The sequence below is a fragment of the Mustela nivalis genome (genome assembly GCF_964662115.1).
Source record: "Mustela nivalis genome assembly, chromosome: 8".
Taxonomy (NCBI): Eukaryota; Metazoa; Chordata; class Mammalia; order Carnivora; family Mustelidae; genus Mustela; species Mustela nivalis.
In genome coordinates, this window is record NC_139027.1 from 84,411,734 (window position 1) to 84,429,183 (window position 17,450).

General features: G+C 42.4%; 1 protein-coding gene across 1 annotated transcript in view; it reads right to left on the minus strand.

Annotated features, from left to right (window-relative positions):
* TGFBRAP1 (transforming growth factor beta receptor associated protein 1) overlaps positions 1 to 17,450 on the minus strand; it is a 74,190-nt gene that overhangs the window by 22,674 nt on the left and 34,066 nt on the right. The window contains exons 3-4 of the mRNA XM_082743794.1: positions 14,795 to 14,989; positions 12,171 to 12,325 (exon numbers count right to left, since the gene is read on the minus strand). Coding sequence (XP_082599920.1) covers positions 12,171 to 12,325; positions 14,795 to 14,989 — 350 coding nt within the window. The remainder of the gene's footprint in view (positions 1 to 12,170; positions 12,326 to 14,794; positions 14,990 to 17,450) is intronic.

Below are 17,450 nucleotides of genomic sequence, written 5' to 3' on the forward strand. Positions count from 1 at the left end.
CATCTGGTTGTCCTCTTTGCAGAAATGTCTGTTCATGTCCTCTGCCCATTTCTTGATGGGATTATTTGTTCTTTGGGTGTTGAGTTTGCTAAGTTCTTTATAGATTTTGGACACTAGCCCTTTATCTGATATGTCGTTTGCAAATATTTTCTCCCATTCTGTCAGTTGTCTTTTGGTTTTGTTAACTGCTTCCTTTGCTGTGCAAAAGCTTTTGATCTTGATGAAATCCCAATAGTTCATTTTTGCCCTTGCTTCCCTTGCCTTTGGCGATGTTCCTAGGAAGATGTTGCTGCGGCTGAGGTCGAAGAGGTTGCTGCCTCTGTTCTCCTCAAGGATTTTGATGGATTCCTTTCTCACATTGAGGTCCTTCATGCATTTTGAGTCTATTTTTCTGTGTGGTGTAAGGAAATGGTCCAATTTCATTCTTCTGCATGGGGCTGTCCAATTTTCCCAACACCATTTATTGAAGAGGCTGTCTTTTTTCCATTGGACATTCTTTACTGCTTTGTCGAAGATTAGTAGACTGTAGAGTTGAGGGTCTATTTCTGGGCTCTCTATTCTGTTCCATTGATCTATGTGTCTGTTTTTGTGCCAGTACCATGCTGTCTTGATGATGACAGTTTTGTAATAGAGCTTGAAGTCTGGAATTGTGATGCCACCAACTTTGGCTTTCTTTTTCAATATTCCTTTGGCTATTTGAGGTCTTTTCTGGTTCCATATAAATTTTAGGATTATTTGTTCCACCTCTTTGAAAAAAATGGATGGTATTTTGATAGGAATTGCATTAAATATGTAGATTGCTTTAGGTAGCATAGACATTTTCAAAATATTTCTTCTTCCAATCCAGGAGCATGGAACATTCTTCCATTTTTTTGTGTCTTCCTCAATTTCTTTCATGAGTACTTTATAGTTTTCTGAGTATAGATTCTGTATCTCTTTGGTTAGGTTTATTCCTAGGTATCTTATGGTTTTGATGCAATTGTAAATGGGATTGACTCCTTAATTTCTCTTTCTTCTGTCTTGCTGTTGGTGTAGAGAAATGCAACTGATTTCTGTGCATTGATTTTATATCCTGACACTTTACTGAATTCCTGTATAAGTTCTAGCAGTTTTGGAGTGGAGTCCTTTGGGTTTTCCACATATAGTATCATATCATCTGCAAAGAGTGATAGTTTGACTTCTTCTTTGCTGATTTGGGTGCATTTAATTTCCTTTTGTTGTCTGATTGCTGAGGCTAGGACTTCTAGTACTATGTTGAATAGCAGTGGTGATAATGGACATCCCTGCTGTGTTCCTGACCTTAGCAGAAAAGCTTTCAGTTTTTCTCCATTGAGAATGATATTTGCGGTGGGTTTTTCATAGATGGCTTTGATAATATTGAGATATGTGCCCTCTATCCCTACACTTTGAAGAGTTTTGATCAGGAAGGGATGCTTTACTTTGTCAAATGCTTTTTCAGCACCTATTGAGAGTATCATATGGTTCTTGTTCTTTCTTTTATTTATTGATAGATTTGCAGATGTTGAACCAACCTTGCAGTCCTGGAATAAATCCCACTTGGTTGTGGTAAATAATCCTTTTAATGTACTGTTGAATCCTATTGGCTAGTATTTTGGTGAGAATTTTCGCATCTGTGTTCATCCAGGATATTGGTTTGTAGTTCTCTTTTTTGATGGGACCCTTGTCTGGTTTTGGGATCAAGGTGACGCTGGCTTCATAAAAAGAGTTTGGAAGTTTTCCTTTTTTGGAAAACTATTTCTATTTTTTGGAACAGTTTCAGGAGAATAGGAATTAGTTCTTCTTTAAATGTTTGGTAGAATTCCCCCGGGAAGCCGTCTGGCCCTGGGCTTTTGTTTGGAGATTTTTGATGACTGTTTCAATCTCCTTACTGGCTAAGGGTCTGTTCAGGTTTTCTATTTCTTCCTGGTTCAGTTTTGGTAGTTTATATGTCTCTAGGAATGCATCCATTTCTTCCAGATTGTCAAATTTGTTGGCGTAGAGTTGCTCATAGTATGTTCTTATAATTGTATTTCTTTGGTGTTAGATGTGATCTCTCCTCTTTCATTCATGATTTTATGTATTTGGATCCTTTCTCTTTTCTTTTTGATAAGTCTGGCCAGGGGTTTATCAATCTTATTCATTCTTTCAAAGAACCAGCTCCTAGTTGCATTGATTTGCTCTATTGTTTATTTGGTTTCTATTTCATTGATTTCTGCTCTGATCTTTTTGATTTCTCTTCTCCTACTGGGTTTAGGCTTGCTTTCTTGTTCTTTCTCCAGGTCCTTTAGGTGCAGGGTTAGGTTGTGTACTTGAGACCTTTCTTGCTTCTTGAGAAAGGCTTGTACCACTATATATTGTCCTCTCAGGACTGCCTTTGCTGTGTCCCACAGACTTTGAACTGTTGTGTTTTCATTATCATTTGTTTCCATGAATTTTTTCAATTCTTCTTTAATTTCCTGGTGGACCCATTCATTCTTTAAAAGGATGCTATTTAGTCTCCATGTATTTGGGTTCTTTCCAAATTTCCTCTTGTGACTGAGTTCTAGCTTCAGAGCATTGTGCTCTGAAAATATGCAGGGAATGATCCCAATCTTTTGATACCAGTTGAGACCCGATTAGGACCCAGGATGTGATCTATTCTGGAGAATGTTCCATGTGCACTGGAGAAGAATGTGTATTCTGTTGCTTTGGGATGAAATGTTCTGAATAGATCTGTGATGTCCCTCTGGTCCAGTGTGTCATTTAAGGCTTTTATTTCCTTGTTGATCTTTTGCTTGGATGATCTGTCCATTTCAGTGAGGGGAGTGTTAAAGTCCCCTACTATTATTGTATTATTGTTGATGTGTTTCTTTGATTTTGTTATTAATTGGTTTATATAGTTGGCTGCTCCATTAGGGGCATAGATATTTAAAATTGTTAGATCTTCTTCTTGGACAGATCCTTTGAGTATGATATAGTGTCCTTCCTCATCTCTTATTATAGTCTTTGGCTTAAAATCTAATTGATCTGATCTAAGGATTGTCACCCCTGCTTTCTTCTGATGTCCATTAACATGGTAAATTGTTTTCCACGCCCTCACTTTAAATCTGGAGGTGTCTTTGGGTCTGAAATGAGTTTCTTGTAGGCAACATATAGATGGGTTTTGTTTTTTTATCCATTCTGATACCCTGTGTCTTTTGATTGGGGCATTTAGCCCATTAACATTCAGGGTAACTATTGAGACATATGAATTTAGTGCCATTGTATTGCCTGTAAGGTGACTGTTCCTGTATATTGTCTCTGTTCCTTTCTAATCTACTATTTTTAGGCTCTTTCTTTGCTTAGAGGACCCCTTTCAGTATTTCCTGTAGAGCTGGTTTGGTGTTTGCAAATTCTTTCAGTTTTTATTTGTCCTGGAAGCTTTTTATCTCTCCTTCTATTTTCAATGATAGCCTAGCTGGATATAGTATTCTTGGCTGCATGTTTTTCTTGTTTAGTGCTCTGAATGCCAGGTGTCTGTGGATAAGTTTGTTGCCAATCTAATATTTTTACCATTGTATGTTACAGACTTCTTTTCCTGGGCTGCTTTCAGGATTTTCTCTTTGTCACTGAGACTTGTAAATTTTATTACTAGGTGCCAGGGTGTGGACCTATTCTTGTTGATTTTGAGGGGGGTTCTCTGCACCTCCTGGATTTTGATGCTTGTTCCCTTTGCCATACTAGGGAAATTCTCTCCAATAATTCTCTCCAATATACCTTCTGCTCCCCTCTCTCTTTCTTCTTCTTCTGGAATCCCAATTATTCTAATGTTGTTTCATCTTATGGTGTCACTTATCTCTCGAATTCTCCCCTCGTGGTCCAGTAGCTGTTTGTCCCTCTTTTGCTCAGCTTCTTTATTCTCTGTCATTTGGTCTTCTATATCACTACTTCTTTCTTCTGCCTCATTTATCCTAGCAGTGAGAGCCTCCATTTTTTATTGCACCTCATTAATAGCTTTTTTTATTTCAACTTGGTTAGATTTTAGTTCTTTTATTTCTCCAGAAAGGGCTTTTATATCTCCTAAAAGGGTTTCTCTAATATCTTCCATGCCTTTTTCGAGCCCGGCTAGAACCTTGAGAATCGGCATTCTGAACTCTAGATCTGACATATTACCAATGTCTGTATTGATTAGGTCCCTAGCCTTCGGTACTGCCTCTTGTTCTTTTTTTTTGTTGTGAATTTTTCTGCCTTGTCATTTTGTCCAGATAAGAGTATATGAAGGAGCAAGTAAAATACTAAAAGGGTGGCAAAGACCCCAGGAAAATACGCTTTAAACAAATCAGAAGAGATCCCAAATCATGGGGGGGGGGGGAGGGATAAAAAGAGGTTCAGGAAAAAAAAAAGAAAAGAAAGAAACAATTAAAAAAAGAAAACAAATAAAGAAAAAATATAAAAAAGAAAAAAATATATATATCTTAGATGAACTAGTTTAAAAATGTTAAAAAAAGAAATGGTTAAAAAAGTAAAAAACTGCTGGGCGCCTGGGTGGCTCAGTGGGTTAAGCTGCTGCCTTCGGCTCAGGTCATGATCTCAGGCTCCTAGGATTGAGTCCCGTGTCGGACTCTGCTCGGCAGGGAGTCTGCTTCCCTCTATCTCTCTCTCTCTGCCTGCCTCTCCGTCTACTTGTGATCTCTCTGTCAAATAAATAAATAAAATCTTTAAAAAAAAAAAAAAAGTAAAAAACTGCAAGACTAAGGAATCATGGGGAGAAAGCCATGAGTTCTGTGCTTTGCTTTCTCCTCCTCTAGATTCCGCTGCTCTCCTTGGTATTGAACCTGCACTCCTTGGTAGGTGATCTTGGTTCTGGCTGGATTTCTTGTTGATCTTCTGGGGGAGGTACCTGTTGTAGTGATTCTCAAGTGTCTTTGCCCCAGGCGGAATTGCGCTGCCCTTACCTGGGGCCGGGATGAGTAATCCGCTTAGGTTTGCTTTCCAGAGCTTTTGTTCCCTTGAGCGCTTTCCAGAGAGTTCCGGAGAATGGGAATGAAAATGGCGGCCTCCCAGTCTACGGCCCGGAGGAGCTGAGAGCTCGGGGCCCCACTCCTCAGTGCCCTCAGAAAATAGCGCCCAATTACTCCTGTCTCCCTGGCCTCTGGCCATGCTCCGAGCTCACCAAGCCTGCGACTGGTTCAAGGTAACCCCGAGCTGAGAGCTCATTCCTCGGCTCTGTCTCTGTAGCCGGCTTCCCCCTTCTAATACCTGTGAGCTCGGTGACACTCAGACACCCCCGATCCTTCTGTGACCCTGCGGGACCTGAGGCCACGCTGACCCCGCGTGAGCTTCACTGCGGTTTAGCCTCTGGAGCGATGTCCCTCAGCGGAACAGGTTTTTAAAAGTCCTGATTTTGTGCTCCGTTGCTCTGCCGCTTGCCAGGAGCTGGCCCCTCCCCCCACAGTCTATCTTCCCATCGCTTTGGATTTACTTCTCCACGAGTCCTACCTTTCAGAAAGTGGTTGATTTTCTGTTTCTAGAATTGCTGTTCTTCTTCTTTTCAATCTCCTGTTGGATTTGTAGGTGTTTGCAATCTTTAGATAAGCTATCTAGCTGATCTCCTGCTACCTGATGTAGTCTCAGCCTGCTACTTCTTCGACCACAGCGCATTTAACCACTCCTCTCTCAGCAGCATCTGGGTTGTTGGGTTTCTTCTTAAACAACCAATTTGATCATGTAGAGTCTTCTCCATTGGTTATTTGGCATTTTTGTGCTTAGACCCGTAGAATACCCCTTAGGAGAACTGTACTGTGTAACTTGGAGAGAGATTATCAGTTCGTCCTCCTGCAGGCAATTTACATTAGTAGAAGTGACTTCTGCAAGTGTCCATTTCCCCACTCCCTCAACAGAGTATCCCTAAGCCCTCTGATTTTAACAATCTGAATGGAAAATAAACTCATGAACTTTTAGTTTGCACATCTCTGTATGCATAAGACAAAATATCTTTTCATACATTCATAAGGCAGGTGATTTTACTTTCTATGAAATATCTGTTCATATTCATTTTTCTATGAGGCCATTCTTTATTTAAAAATTTTTTCGAAGGAAGGCCTGACGTTTTAGAGAAATCAGAATACCTTCTGTGCTTTAAAGTGCAAGTAGTTTTTTGTTACTTATGTTTTTAATTGATTTAGAGTAGGTTTCACCAAGTAGAATGTGTTTGTGAGTATATGTGTGTAAGTTTACTAAAGCTTTAAGTATTACTTTAAAATGCTTCAGAACCATGGTATCTGGGAAGACTGTGGCAGGGCAGTCTTTTTACTCTTGTAGCCTTCTCATAAAACAGAACAATTAGTTCAGAGCAGTTCACAATAGACAAAGGGTAGAAACAACCCAAGTGTCCTTTAGTGGATGAACGGAAAAACAAAATGCAGTACTTGTGTACAATGGAATATACTACTCAGCCTTAAAGAGGAAGGATATTCGGACATATAACTATGGAAGAGGCTTGATTACATCATACTAAGTAAAGCAAGCCGTGGAACAAAAGGACAAATCCTGCATGATTCCACTTACATGAGGTATCTGAAACAGTCAAAATCATTGACACAGAAAGCATGGCATTGCCACGAGGAGAGGGATGGGGAGCTACTGCTTAATGAGGACAGAGTTTCAGTTCTGCAAGATGGGAAGACATTCTGGAGGTGCGTGGTGGTGATGGGTGACCAACAGTGGGAACATGCTCAACGACACTGAACTGTAGACTTACAAAAGGTGAGGATGGTAAATTTTATGTTACTGTGTGTTTTGCCACAAGTAAAAGTACCCCACAGATACCAGAGTTCAATCAGGGATAACAAAACCAAAACCCCACTGCCAACATTTGTAATAGCACAAAGTAACTGGGCATGTCCACAAACCCAAAAGCACAAGCCACTGGGGACCCACCACCAACTACAGGAACCAGATGATGTTATAAAATGGGGGGGGAAGTGGACAGAGGAAAAGGGGCTGTGAGGCCACGAAAGCCAGAGTTCCCAAACCACTATCACTGGAAAGCCTGACTGCCGGGGAAAGGGTCTTCACCGGCTCTACTTTGCCAGGTGACAAGGAGAGACTGAGCTTGAAAGACAAGGAAAAACTCCTTTGGGCATTCAAGGCAAAAAACCAAGTCGCTATAAGGGCAAGGAATTGAGATTGTCACCCAATACTGGTCAGCTCTTGATGGCAAAACATAATGGTGGAAATTACTTAAGTTTCTCACTGAAAGATAACATGAGCCAAAGACTTTACAGCCAGCCACATGGGCCCCCAAGTATAAAGGCTGTGGAGGAACTGCTGTCAACGTGCAGGGACAGTGCTCCCATATGCCCTGCTGGGACATCTGCAGGAGGATCGATAGCTGCGGAAAACCAGAGGCCCGGAGAGTCGGCAGCATAAAATGTGCCCGAGTGTTCCATATGCATCTGCCCTGAACAAAGATGGACAAATATAAGGGAGACAGAAGATGGCTGTATGCATGCGACAGCAGAGACAACGTGACCATCCAAACCAGGGGGCCATGGGGAGATGACACAGAAGGAAAATGTGCTCACGGACATGGTGGGGATAAAGGGATGTGACTTTCATACAGATGCTGGGGAAGAAGAGGGGAAGGCAACAAGAGCTCACCAGCTAATTCCAAAGTGCTGCTCAAAGGGGGTAAACAACAGAAAACAGGAGCTCTCTCCACCCTCCCGCAAGACGAAGAGAAAACCAAAGGACTAGGGTAACCATTAGAACACAAATCACAAGTTTCACACCAAAAAAAGACCCGGGGACAGGGAAGAAGGAACAGAGAGGGACGGGGTGGGGGGCAAGAGAGGTGAAGGGAGGAGAGATTCCTTCGAGCTCCGTAAATATTTTACATAATCAGAAAACAAAATTAAATTCCAGAGAGCGATCCCTAGAAAGCAAAAGTCAAACGAAACAAAGGACCCTAACTACATAAATCAAAGACAGGGTGGCAGGTCTGCACAGAGGTTGCTTCCGAGCGGCTCGGGCACATGCTTGTGCCTGGGACTTCTGTGGGGGACAAGGAGAATGGCAAGATGCAGCATTCGCAGGACACCTGGGACATGTGAACACTGATGGGACTCTGTTCTTTGAAGGACTCTCTGATGACTTTGGGGAGTTCTGTAGATGGCACTGTGGTTACATTTAAAAGGGGAATCTTGCCTTTTAAAGATACATACTCAAATAGTTTTAGGTGAAATAGAAAAAGTACCCCACAGATACCAGAGTTCAAGCTTAAATATGAATACTTTCCATAGTACATGACAAAAATCAGGAGAGCTTCCTGACACAAGCCTTTGTTAATGCAAGAGGTCTCCTTACTGCCGCTTTCTTTATGACATCTTATACCTTAACATAAAGAAAAAAAAGAAAGTCCAGCTTTATTAAAGATCTAAACTCTCTGGCCCTCTGGGATCTCTGGAAGCACTAGTCCTTAATCCCAGTCCCAGAATTAAACTTCTTGATAAAGTCCTCCCTAGTTCAGGAGTCAGTAACACAAAGCAGATACTTGCTTTAAATGAAGGCGGGAGGAGAGGGACAAGGCTGGACTGTGGTCCCTTTTCCTCTCCTTTTTGAGTTCCTCTAAGCCGGGGTCCAGCATTTGGTTAGAAGCACCCGAAGGCTAAAATAAATAATGCACCTCATCATCACAAGAGTCACGTCTCATCCTCAAAAACACATACACATTCAGGAAAATTCTCTCCTTTGCTGTCAATATTATTTTTCCCTCTTGGTTCTGCTTTTTAACACAAACCATCTGCTCCACAATCCATTATATACCGGGCTCTGTTTTTAGAGCAGTGAGTTTCTGCCCAGTCCGGACTAGGGTGCCTGGGGACAAAGAGGACAGAGTCCACCTAGGAACTCGGGCAGGAAAGGCCTGAACCAAGTGCAAACTCCTGTGCTGAGTGTTGACACACAAACCGCAGAAAGCAGGGGAGGGATCGATTCTGCCTGGGGGGACGGGGAGGACTCAGATAAGAGGGGTAAACAGAGTATGGAAACCACTGTCCAGTCCGGAAGCACACCCAGTAACTGAAACCTGCATGTATCAGGAATCAGGCAAAGGGGAGGGCAGAGAGGGGTGTGAAAGCCCAGGGCTCCTTCTGCTAACTGGAGGCAAGGCACAGGGTGGGAGCAGGGGCGAGGATGGGGGGCAGGGGGAGTGTCAGGGGCGGGGCACATGCTGCTTCTGAGGGCTGGCACCCATGCAACTAGAGAGGTGTCCATGCGTGAAACCAGCTCTCAGCTGTCCTGCCTTCCCATCTTCAGATAGTAGTGCTGGTTACTTCTAAATCGTTCTGACAATTAAAACTGTTTTGAGGGGCACCTGGGTGGCTCAATGGGTTAAAGCCTCTGTCTTCAGCTCAGGTCATGATCCCAGAGTCCTGGGATCAAGCCCTGCATCGGGCTCTCTGCTCAGCAGGGAGCCTGCTTCCCTCTGTCTTTCTCTCTGCCTGCCTCTCTACCTACTTGTGATCTCTGTCTGTCATATAAATAAACAAAATCTTTAAAAAAAAAAACAAAACAAAACTGTTTTGAAAGGCCCAGCAGAGCCCAGGCACCTTGCAGGGCTCAGGAGTTGATGTTGGCTCTTTTAGGAGCTGTCAGCTGTTAAGGGGCTGCCCTCAAGCCTTTGAGGCGTCAGGTAGGTCATGGAAGTGGGCGGGGCCAGACCACGAAGGGCTTGGAAAGCCGCAGTACTCTAAGCAAAGGAGTCCATCTATAAGTCAGAAAGAACATTCCCACAGTGGCATGGAGGATGGACTACACACACACACACACACACACACAGAGGTTGTTAAAATAATAACTTGGGCAAAACAGAAGGGTCTGTACAGCAACAGCAATGGGCACGGGGAATGAAGGCTGAATTCAAGATCATTCTGAGGGTGTATTTCCAGGTTTAGATAGGAGTTTGCAGCAAATGCGAGAAGGCAGAAAGCATGAAGGAAAGGAAAAGATACCAAGATGACACTCAGATGATGTCCGAGCAAGATGACAACTAATAAGATCCCATACTGACTGCACATAGCTACTCCAGCAAAAGGAGAGGGGAGGCGGCGAAGATCAGACAAGGAACACTGGAGATTTCTGTAAGAAAACGTTGCACACCTAAAGCATGTGTGTGTGCAAGGAGGGGGTGCCCCAACATGTGGCCCACCTAAACATCCAAGATGTCCACAGGAGGCTTATGGGGTAGAGAGCAAAAAGGGCAATGACAGACCTCAGACCCTATGGAAGGCATGGCCACCCCACCTGGCTTTGACCTACAGGCTGCGGAGGGAAGTACGCTCAGCATAGCAAGGCCCCTGAACAGCTCTTCTTTTTGCCTCTGCTGCCCCCTGCTGAACGCAAATAGATAAGTCTCATCTTAAAAAATCCAGAACAAAAAGGAACACTATCAACCTTTAAATGCAGAAAAGACACCCTCTTCACTTGCAGTGAGCATAGCATAATGTATAGAGTCAGTGAATCCCTGAGCTGTACACCTGAAATTAACGTAACATCGTGTGTCAACTAGACAAAAAAAGAAAAAATGACAAAAAAAGATGCCCACGTTCATACCCCTAACCATAAATTACATGTCTGGTCTTCTTTTACTTGGCAGCAGAAAGCAACTGAGGTCAGAAGGCATTACTTCATCCCACAACAATCAGTGAGTCGTGTGGAAATCAGACTGATTGGTAACTGTCAAGGGATCATGATTACATCACAGAACTTTGCATGATCAGTTTCAATATTCAGTACAGCATACACACACTCACAGGATGTCTCATTACTTTCAAATACATAGTGTAACATGAACTGACCTAACAACCGATCAAGCAGCAATTTTTAGGGAACCTGATTTCATTGGACATAAAAATAACTTGTGATTCTTGGATCAGTTGGGTTTTTTTAAAGATTTTATTTATTTATTTAACAGAGATCACAAGCATGCAGAGAGGCAGGCAGAGAGAGAGAGGGATCAGTTTTATTTATCACCCCAACTACATTAAAGTTGCTGTCTCGAGTGCATTAAAAGTTTTCTCCTCCAGAAATAAGTAGATAGATTCCTGCAGTATTGGGCCATTTATCAGTATGGATAACAAAGCTTTTCCTATAGATACTAGAAGTCTATAAACTTTTAACATTCAACTCCATCCCAACAAATACAAATTCTAAATCAGGAGACAAATTCTAATTTAGAATTTAAAAAAAATTTTTTTTTCTAATTTGAACAAGAGGTTTATTGTAGTTTCACATATTTATAATTCCACAGGAACCAGCTGGGATTTTTTCTTACTAATATTGGCTTCTAAAGCATTATCTGTAAAGTCCACTCTTTTTTATATAATCATAGAAATTAAAGATATCCAGCCCCATTTTAGGGCATTTTATCTATTCCCCTACTCTCCTCATCAGACCATATTGTCTTTTTGTTCAGAAAAACTGCATGTGGGCACCTGGGTGGCTCAGGGGTTAAGTGGCTGCCTTCAGCTCAGGTCATGATCCCAGGGTCCTGGGATCAAAGCTCACATCAGACTCCCTGCTCGGTGGGAAGCCTGCTTCCTCCTCTCCCACTCCCCTTGCTTGTGTTCCCCCTCTCTCTGTGTCTCTCTCTGTCAAATAAATAAATAAAATCTTAAAAAAAAAAAAAAAACTACTGAATGAATGAGTTTCTACCATCTCCCTATTTGAAAGTCAAGTAGACTTTATCTCTTTTGATCCAAGGTCTAAAATTTGTCTTTACTTCTCCCTGATATTTTAAAGTAATCCTATCTCTGTTGTATTTACCAATTCTGAATATTGAACTGTGATGTGCTGATACGGTTACTCTGCTGGTTTAGGAGAACTATGCTCCTGACCCTTCTCTGAAGGCCCACTGAAGAAGAGAGTCAATTGGAAATACTACTTGGTGTGTATATGAGACCCCGGAATCAAACCAGAGGTTTATTGGGCTCGGTGGGCAGTGAGACCTCAGTCCAGCTGTCTCAGACTGCTCTGCAAACAGCCTTCGTACCTGTGTGACGTGGACAAGCTGTGAAAACAAAACACCAGAGCCAAAACTGATCTGCAAGGTCGTGGCGCACAGAAAGGGCCAACGTATGTTAGTGAGATCCGAATGTTCGCTAGCTGGTGGCTTGGCGGCATGCGTTCTTGGGACCGACTTAATTACAAACCTGAAATTTTTCTTTTGGAATGTTCCTCCGGGCTCCTTTTGCTAAAACCAAAGCCTCTTCCACTCTATGACTTGCTAGAAGATCCTGTATTTGCTTTTCCAGGGGTAATGGAACCAAGATGTAAACTCCTTTACTGGTGGCGACAATCACTCTTCCTGGGGAAAAATTCAACAGTGTTGGAAAGAGAAAGAACATCTTGCACAGATATACACTGCTCTCCCAAAACAGGCTTGTCATCCAATCTGATGGCTGATTTCACTGTAGTTCTCCCAACACAAAATTCCTAAAGAAATTATACATTGCAATGCTTTTCTTTCCTTCCTCCCATATTGTTAACTGTCAGGAAAAGAGTGGATGCTATACCACATTTCCAAAGTAAAAAATAAGCTTTTCTGCCATTTATTTGAAAGTGCTGGGCGCCTGGGTGGCTCAGCTGGTTAAGCAACTGCCTTCAGCTCAGGTCGTGATCCTGGAGTCCCCGGATCAAGTCCCACACTGGGCTCCAGGCTCTGCGGGGAGTCTGCTTCTCCCTCTGACCCGCCCCCTTCTCATGCTCTCTCACTCTCTCAAATAAATAAAATCTTAAAAAGGGGGGGGCTGATTAATTTAAAATCAGCTGAGTAGTGGGGCACCTGGTTGGCTCAGTTGGTTAAGAATCTGACTTCACCTTAGGTCATGATCCCAGAGTCCTGGGATTGAGCCTGTGTAGGCTCGGCCCTCAGCAGGGAGTCTGCTTCTCCCTCTCCCTCTGCTCATGCTTTGTCTCTCTCTCAAATAACTAAAATCTTAATAAAATAAAATAAAATCAGTTGAGTAGATACATAACATACGGTCCAAAGAAGTTGTAGAGATCAATTATGGTGATCTATGAGAATTATGCTATACTTCTTATAAAATTTTTTAAGAATTCTTTTCTTTCCATGTTAGCTTATAGGAAACTAAGATTATAATACTACGCTCTGAACCATGAGGTATTTCAGATTCACCTACCATCCAAATAACCAAGTTTTGGTCTGAACTTATCACTTCCGGACAGCCCTGTGAGGTCACAGACCCGTGGCCATCACCCTCATGGGATTTGTGAGACCTTGTGCAGACAGTCCACAGAACTGGAGTTCTAATCGAAGGCACACTCCTGCTATGAAGCTTTGGGCTCTGCTCCCTTCCAGACACTGTTTTAAGAAAACTATCACCTGTGTACAGGAAGCAATGAGATGATGTTTCCTTCCTGTCTGAAGGATGACTCGGGGTCAGCCAAGTCTTCCCAGATCCTCCACTCTTCTCTCCTAGGAAGCTGTCGTTCCACTCCAGCCCCACTGTCTGGTGTCACGGAAGGCCTCATCTTTCCTTACCTGGACATCTTCCTTATAGTCTTCCCACTCGCTCTCTTGCTAAGATTACGTGTCTCCTATATCACAAGCGAAGTCATTTTCTCATACTCAGAGGAGATTCTGTCCCTTCTCTACACGGGGGTCCCTCTTCCTGGGAAGCCTCTCCTTGTTTGCACCGGGGGCAGGGGAGGTTACATCAGCAGCCTCTATGTGCCCATGACCCCGTGCCCACCTCTACCACTGGTCCATGGCACCAGGATACTGTTATGAGACATGCCCTTCTGATGTGTGTACTGGGGCCCCCAACTGAAGCGTGACACGCTTAATGTGGGGGCCGAAAGTCTTAGTAAGTGATATCTGTCGCGTCCTGAACAGGAAGGGCAATGTTTGGTGAGCTAAAATCCTTAAGTGGCAAATGCAACGTATAAATCTAGATTCGTTCCCAGTTTGAGGAAAATATCATAAAAGATCTTCTTCGAACAACTGGGAAAATCTGAACATGGCCAGGATATTAGAGTTCATTTTCTAAGGGGTGCAAGGGCTTTGCAGTTACATAGGAAAATGCTCTCATTCTTAAGAGATGCATGTTGAAGTATTTCAGATTAACTGTCATGATGTCTTTTTCTTACTTTTGAACGGCCTGGCAAAATGTTTCCAAGTGTTGAGTCTAGCTGAACGATCTATGGTGCTTCACTTTGTTTTCCTTTCAGCTTTTCAGTATGTTTGAAAATGTTCATAATAAAATTTAGGAAAAGTGAAAGAAATCCCTTGCCTGGCTCACTGGTGCACACAGCCTTGGTCTGCTGCAGCCTCATCTCAGGCTGGCCCCCCTCAAGCATGACGTGCTATAGTCATCCTTAATTGGTCGCATGACCTAAAGCTCAGGGCTCCCTCATGTGCAGATCTGCAGGCACCTTTCCCTGTACCTGGTGTTCTTTCACACCAGATCTGCTTGGCTGACTCCTACTCATCCTTACAGATTTGGCTAAAATACCATCTCCTTCAGGAAGCCCTCCCTGATATTTCCAAGAAACACTTCCTCCTCTGCTCTCCCAACTGGCCTTGTTTCATGCCTATCAAGTTCTTCCACTGCTACAGCTCTCTGCCCAAATGTCTATCTCCCCTTTGCCCTTGGAGGCCCTGGAGCCCAGAGACTGCATTACCAGCAACTGTGTAGCTTCGAAGGTTAGTTAGCCCGAGGTCCAGCTCCGAATGGATCCTTACTAACATCTACTGAACATCACAAACGGATTGATAACCTAATTTCATTGAGATTTCTGTGCAAAGCAGTACCTTCAAAATCCTGTAGAATGTGGCCTTCCTTAAAGGGCAGGGTCTGCTTCTGCTGCTGGTCCAACATGCTGTGCACCGTGATGAATTCATCATCAAGTGCTATGACATATGGGAAGCAAATGGCTGCGCCGATCACGTTCTCTGACCAGCGCACAGGAGCCCGCTGAGATATACCAGCAACTGTGGCGAACATGCCTGTAAAAACGGGAAGAGTCAGGTGCGCCTCAGAAGACCTGTGGCATTTTTCCTTCCTGTAGATGGGTTTGGGGGAAGAATGCCATCCCCTTCTTCCTTCTGTTTTATGATTGGAAAGATCAGTGGGTTAAAGCCTCTGCCTTTAGCTCAGGTCATGATCTCAGGGTCCTGGGATCGAGCCCCGCATCGGGCTCTCTGCTCAGCGGGGAGTCTGCTTCCTCTTCTCTCTCTCTCTCTCTGACTGCCTCTCTGCCTACTTGTGATCTCTGTCAAATAAATAAAATCTTAAAAAAAAAAAAAGAATATTGTGCAGGTGTGAAGAAACCTACATGACTTTATCAGGACGAGAACTACCTCGCCCTGAATGTGTACCTTTCATTTACTTCCAGTTAAAAATGAGCTTAAAAAAAGGTTTACATGTACCGCCTGGAAGATGTATAAAGTACATGTCCTCAGCTGTGTGGAAAAAGTTACTTCCCAGCAATTTAAGCAGCTCTGCAAGGTCTTTTCCACATCCAGTCCTCCAGCACGTTAGCGTGCCTAAGTTACGGCCCTTCCTTGTTGAATGAGAATTGAATACATTCCCTCAAACATTTGCTGAGCTCCTACGATGTGCCAGGCACTGCACAAGGCATCCTATCAGGAACTGCCCCTGTTCGGAGCTGCAGTCTAATACTGGACACACACAGCCTCGAATGCAGGGACAGAACCAAGTTTGCACTGCAAGACACACTGCTGTTGAGTGTTTGTCAATAACTTCCATAACAAATGACAGCTTATCTGTCTTGTGCATGAAGCACCAGACCAGCCATTTCTCGATGAGCTATATAGTCTGCAGATATGGGGTTTACCAAAATTAATACATTTGCAAAGTAAAGTCAGTCCAATAAAACTTAGTTTTCAAACGAGTTGACGTAAAACACCTTTAGAAACAGCGTGTTATTGCCTGCAAACCACCACGACATCTGGTCTCTGCTATACAGGATGGAGAACAGGGAGGGGAGACACAGAGGTACACAGAGAACTTCAAGATTTAAATAAAGAAGGGAAGGTTATCTCAACTGTAGCATATGGCAAAATTCCTGAACTGTGAAATCATCAATGCACCGAAATTTTTTGTAGTTACAAAGACTAAAATACACTACAGTTAATCAATTAATTACAAACATCGCTCTTGTCCTCTGAATTGGGCCGTTCCTGAAACTGGGTAGCATGTGGCACCTCACACATGCATACTCACCCTGCTCTTGCCTAATACACGCGAGGCCCTCCCTGGAGAACAATGCTGTGCTCAGAGCACTGTTACGGCCTCCTTAACAAGTTACGTATGGGTCCTCGACATGTGCGAGCAACAACTGAACTCCCAAACTGAGGGTTGCTGGGGGAGGGTGGGATGGGCTAGATGGGTGATGGGCATGAAGGAGGGCACTTGCTGTGATGGGCGCTGGGTGTCATATGCAACTGATAAATCACCAAAATCCACTCCTGAAACTAGAGTATATGTTAGCTACCTTGAATTAAAAAAAAAAAAAGATGACAGCACAATAAGCCGAGAGAGAGAGAGAGAGAGAGAGTGTGTGTGTGTGTGTGTGTGTACATGTCATCTATTAAGAAGTCACAATTGCTTTATGTAAACCATTCTGATCTGGAGCATTTCCCTTTGGCCCTTCGGAGTCTCCAAACATCATTAGGAAAAAGACCAACAACTCAATACAGAAAGAGAGGCTATAAAAGAGTAAATCACAAAAGACAAAATGCAAATGGCTAATAAGTATATGAAGAGAGCCTCATATTTATCAGTAACTAAGGTTACATGTTTAAATGAAAAATAGTAAAAACAACTTCTACTCATCAGATTAGCCAAATGTTATAGACTGATAAAGACAAGTATTGGTATGGTATAAGAAAATATATTTTGAAGAATAATTTGGGTATTATCTACCCAAACTGAATTTAATTGATTCCACTTTTAAATCTATTGCCAACCGATAAGTACAAGGGTGGTCTCTGCGATATTTTTAGTATATAGTAGTATATAATATAGTAGTATAATATATATAATATATATTATATAATATAGTAGTATATATTATATTATATAGTATAATATATATTATATATAATAATAGTAGTATAGTACTATATATAGTATAGTAGTAGTATAATATAGTAGTATAAATATGTATTATATATAAATATATATTATATATAATAGTATAAATATATATTATAGTATATATATTATATATTATAGTATAGTAGTATAGTATAGTATACATATTATGTATTATAGTATAAATAATATAGTAGTATAAAATTAAGTATAATACATTAAAAGATGATGTGGCTCTGGGTGAATGCACCACGAACAGAAAAGAATTCTCTCTCTTAAATGAGTACAGACAAAAAGAACTACTACAAATTAGCGTGTTGAGCTGTGATTTCAGTTCAGTGAACATTC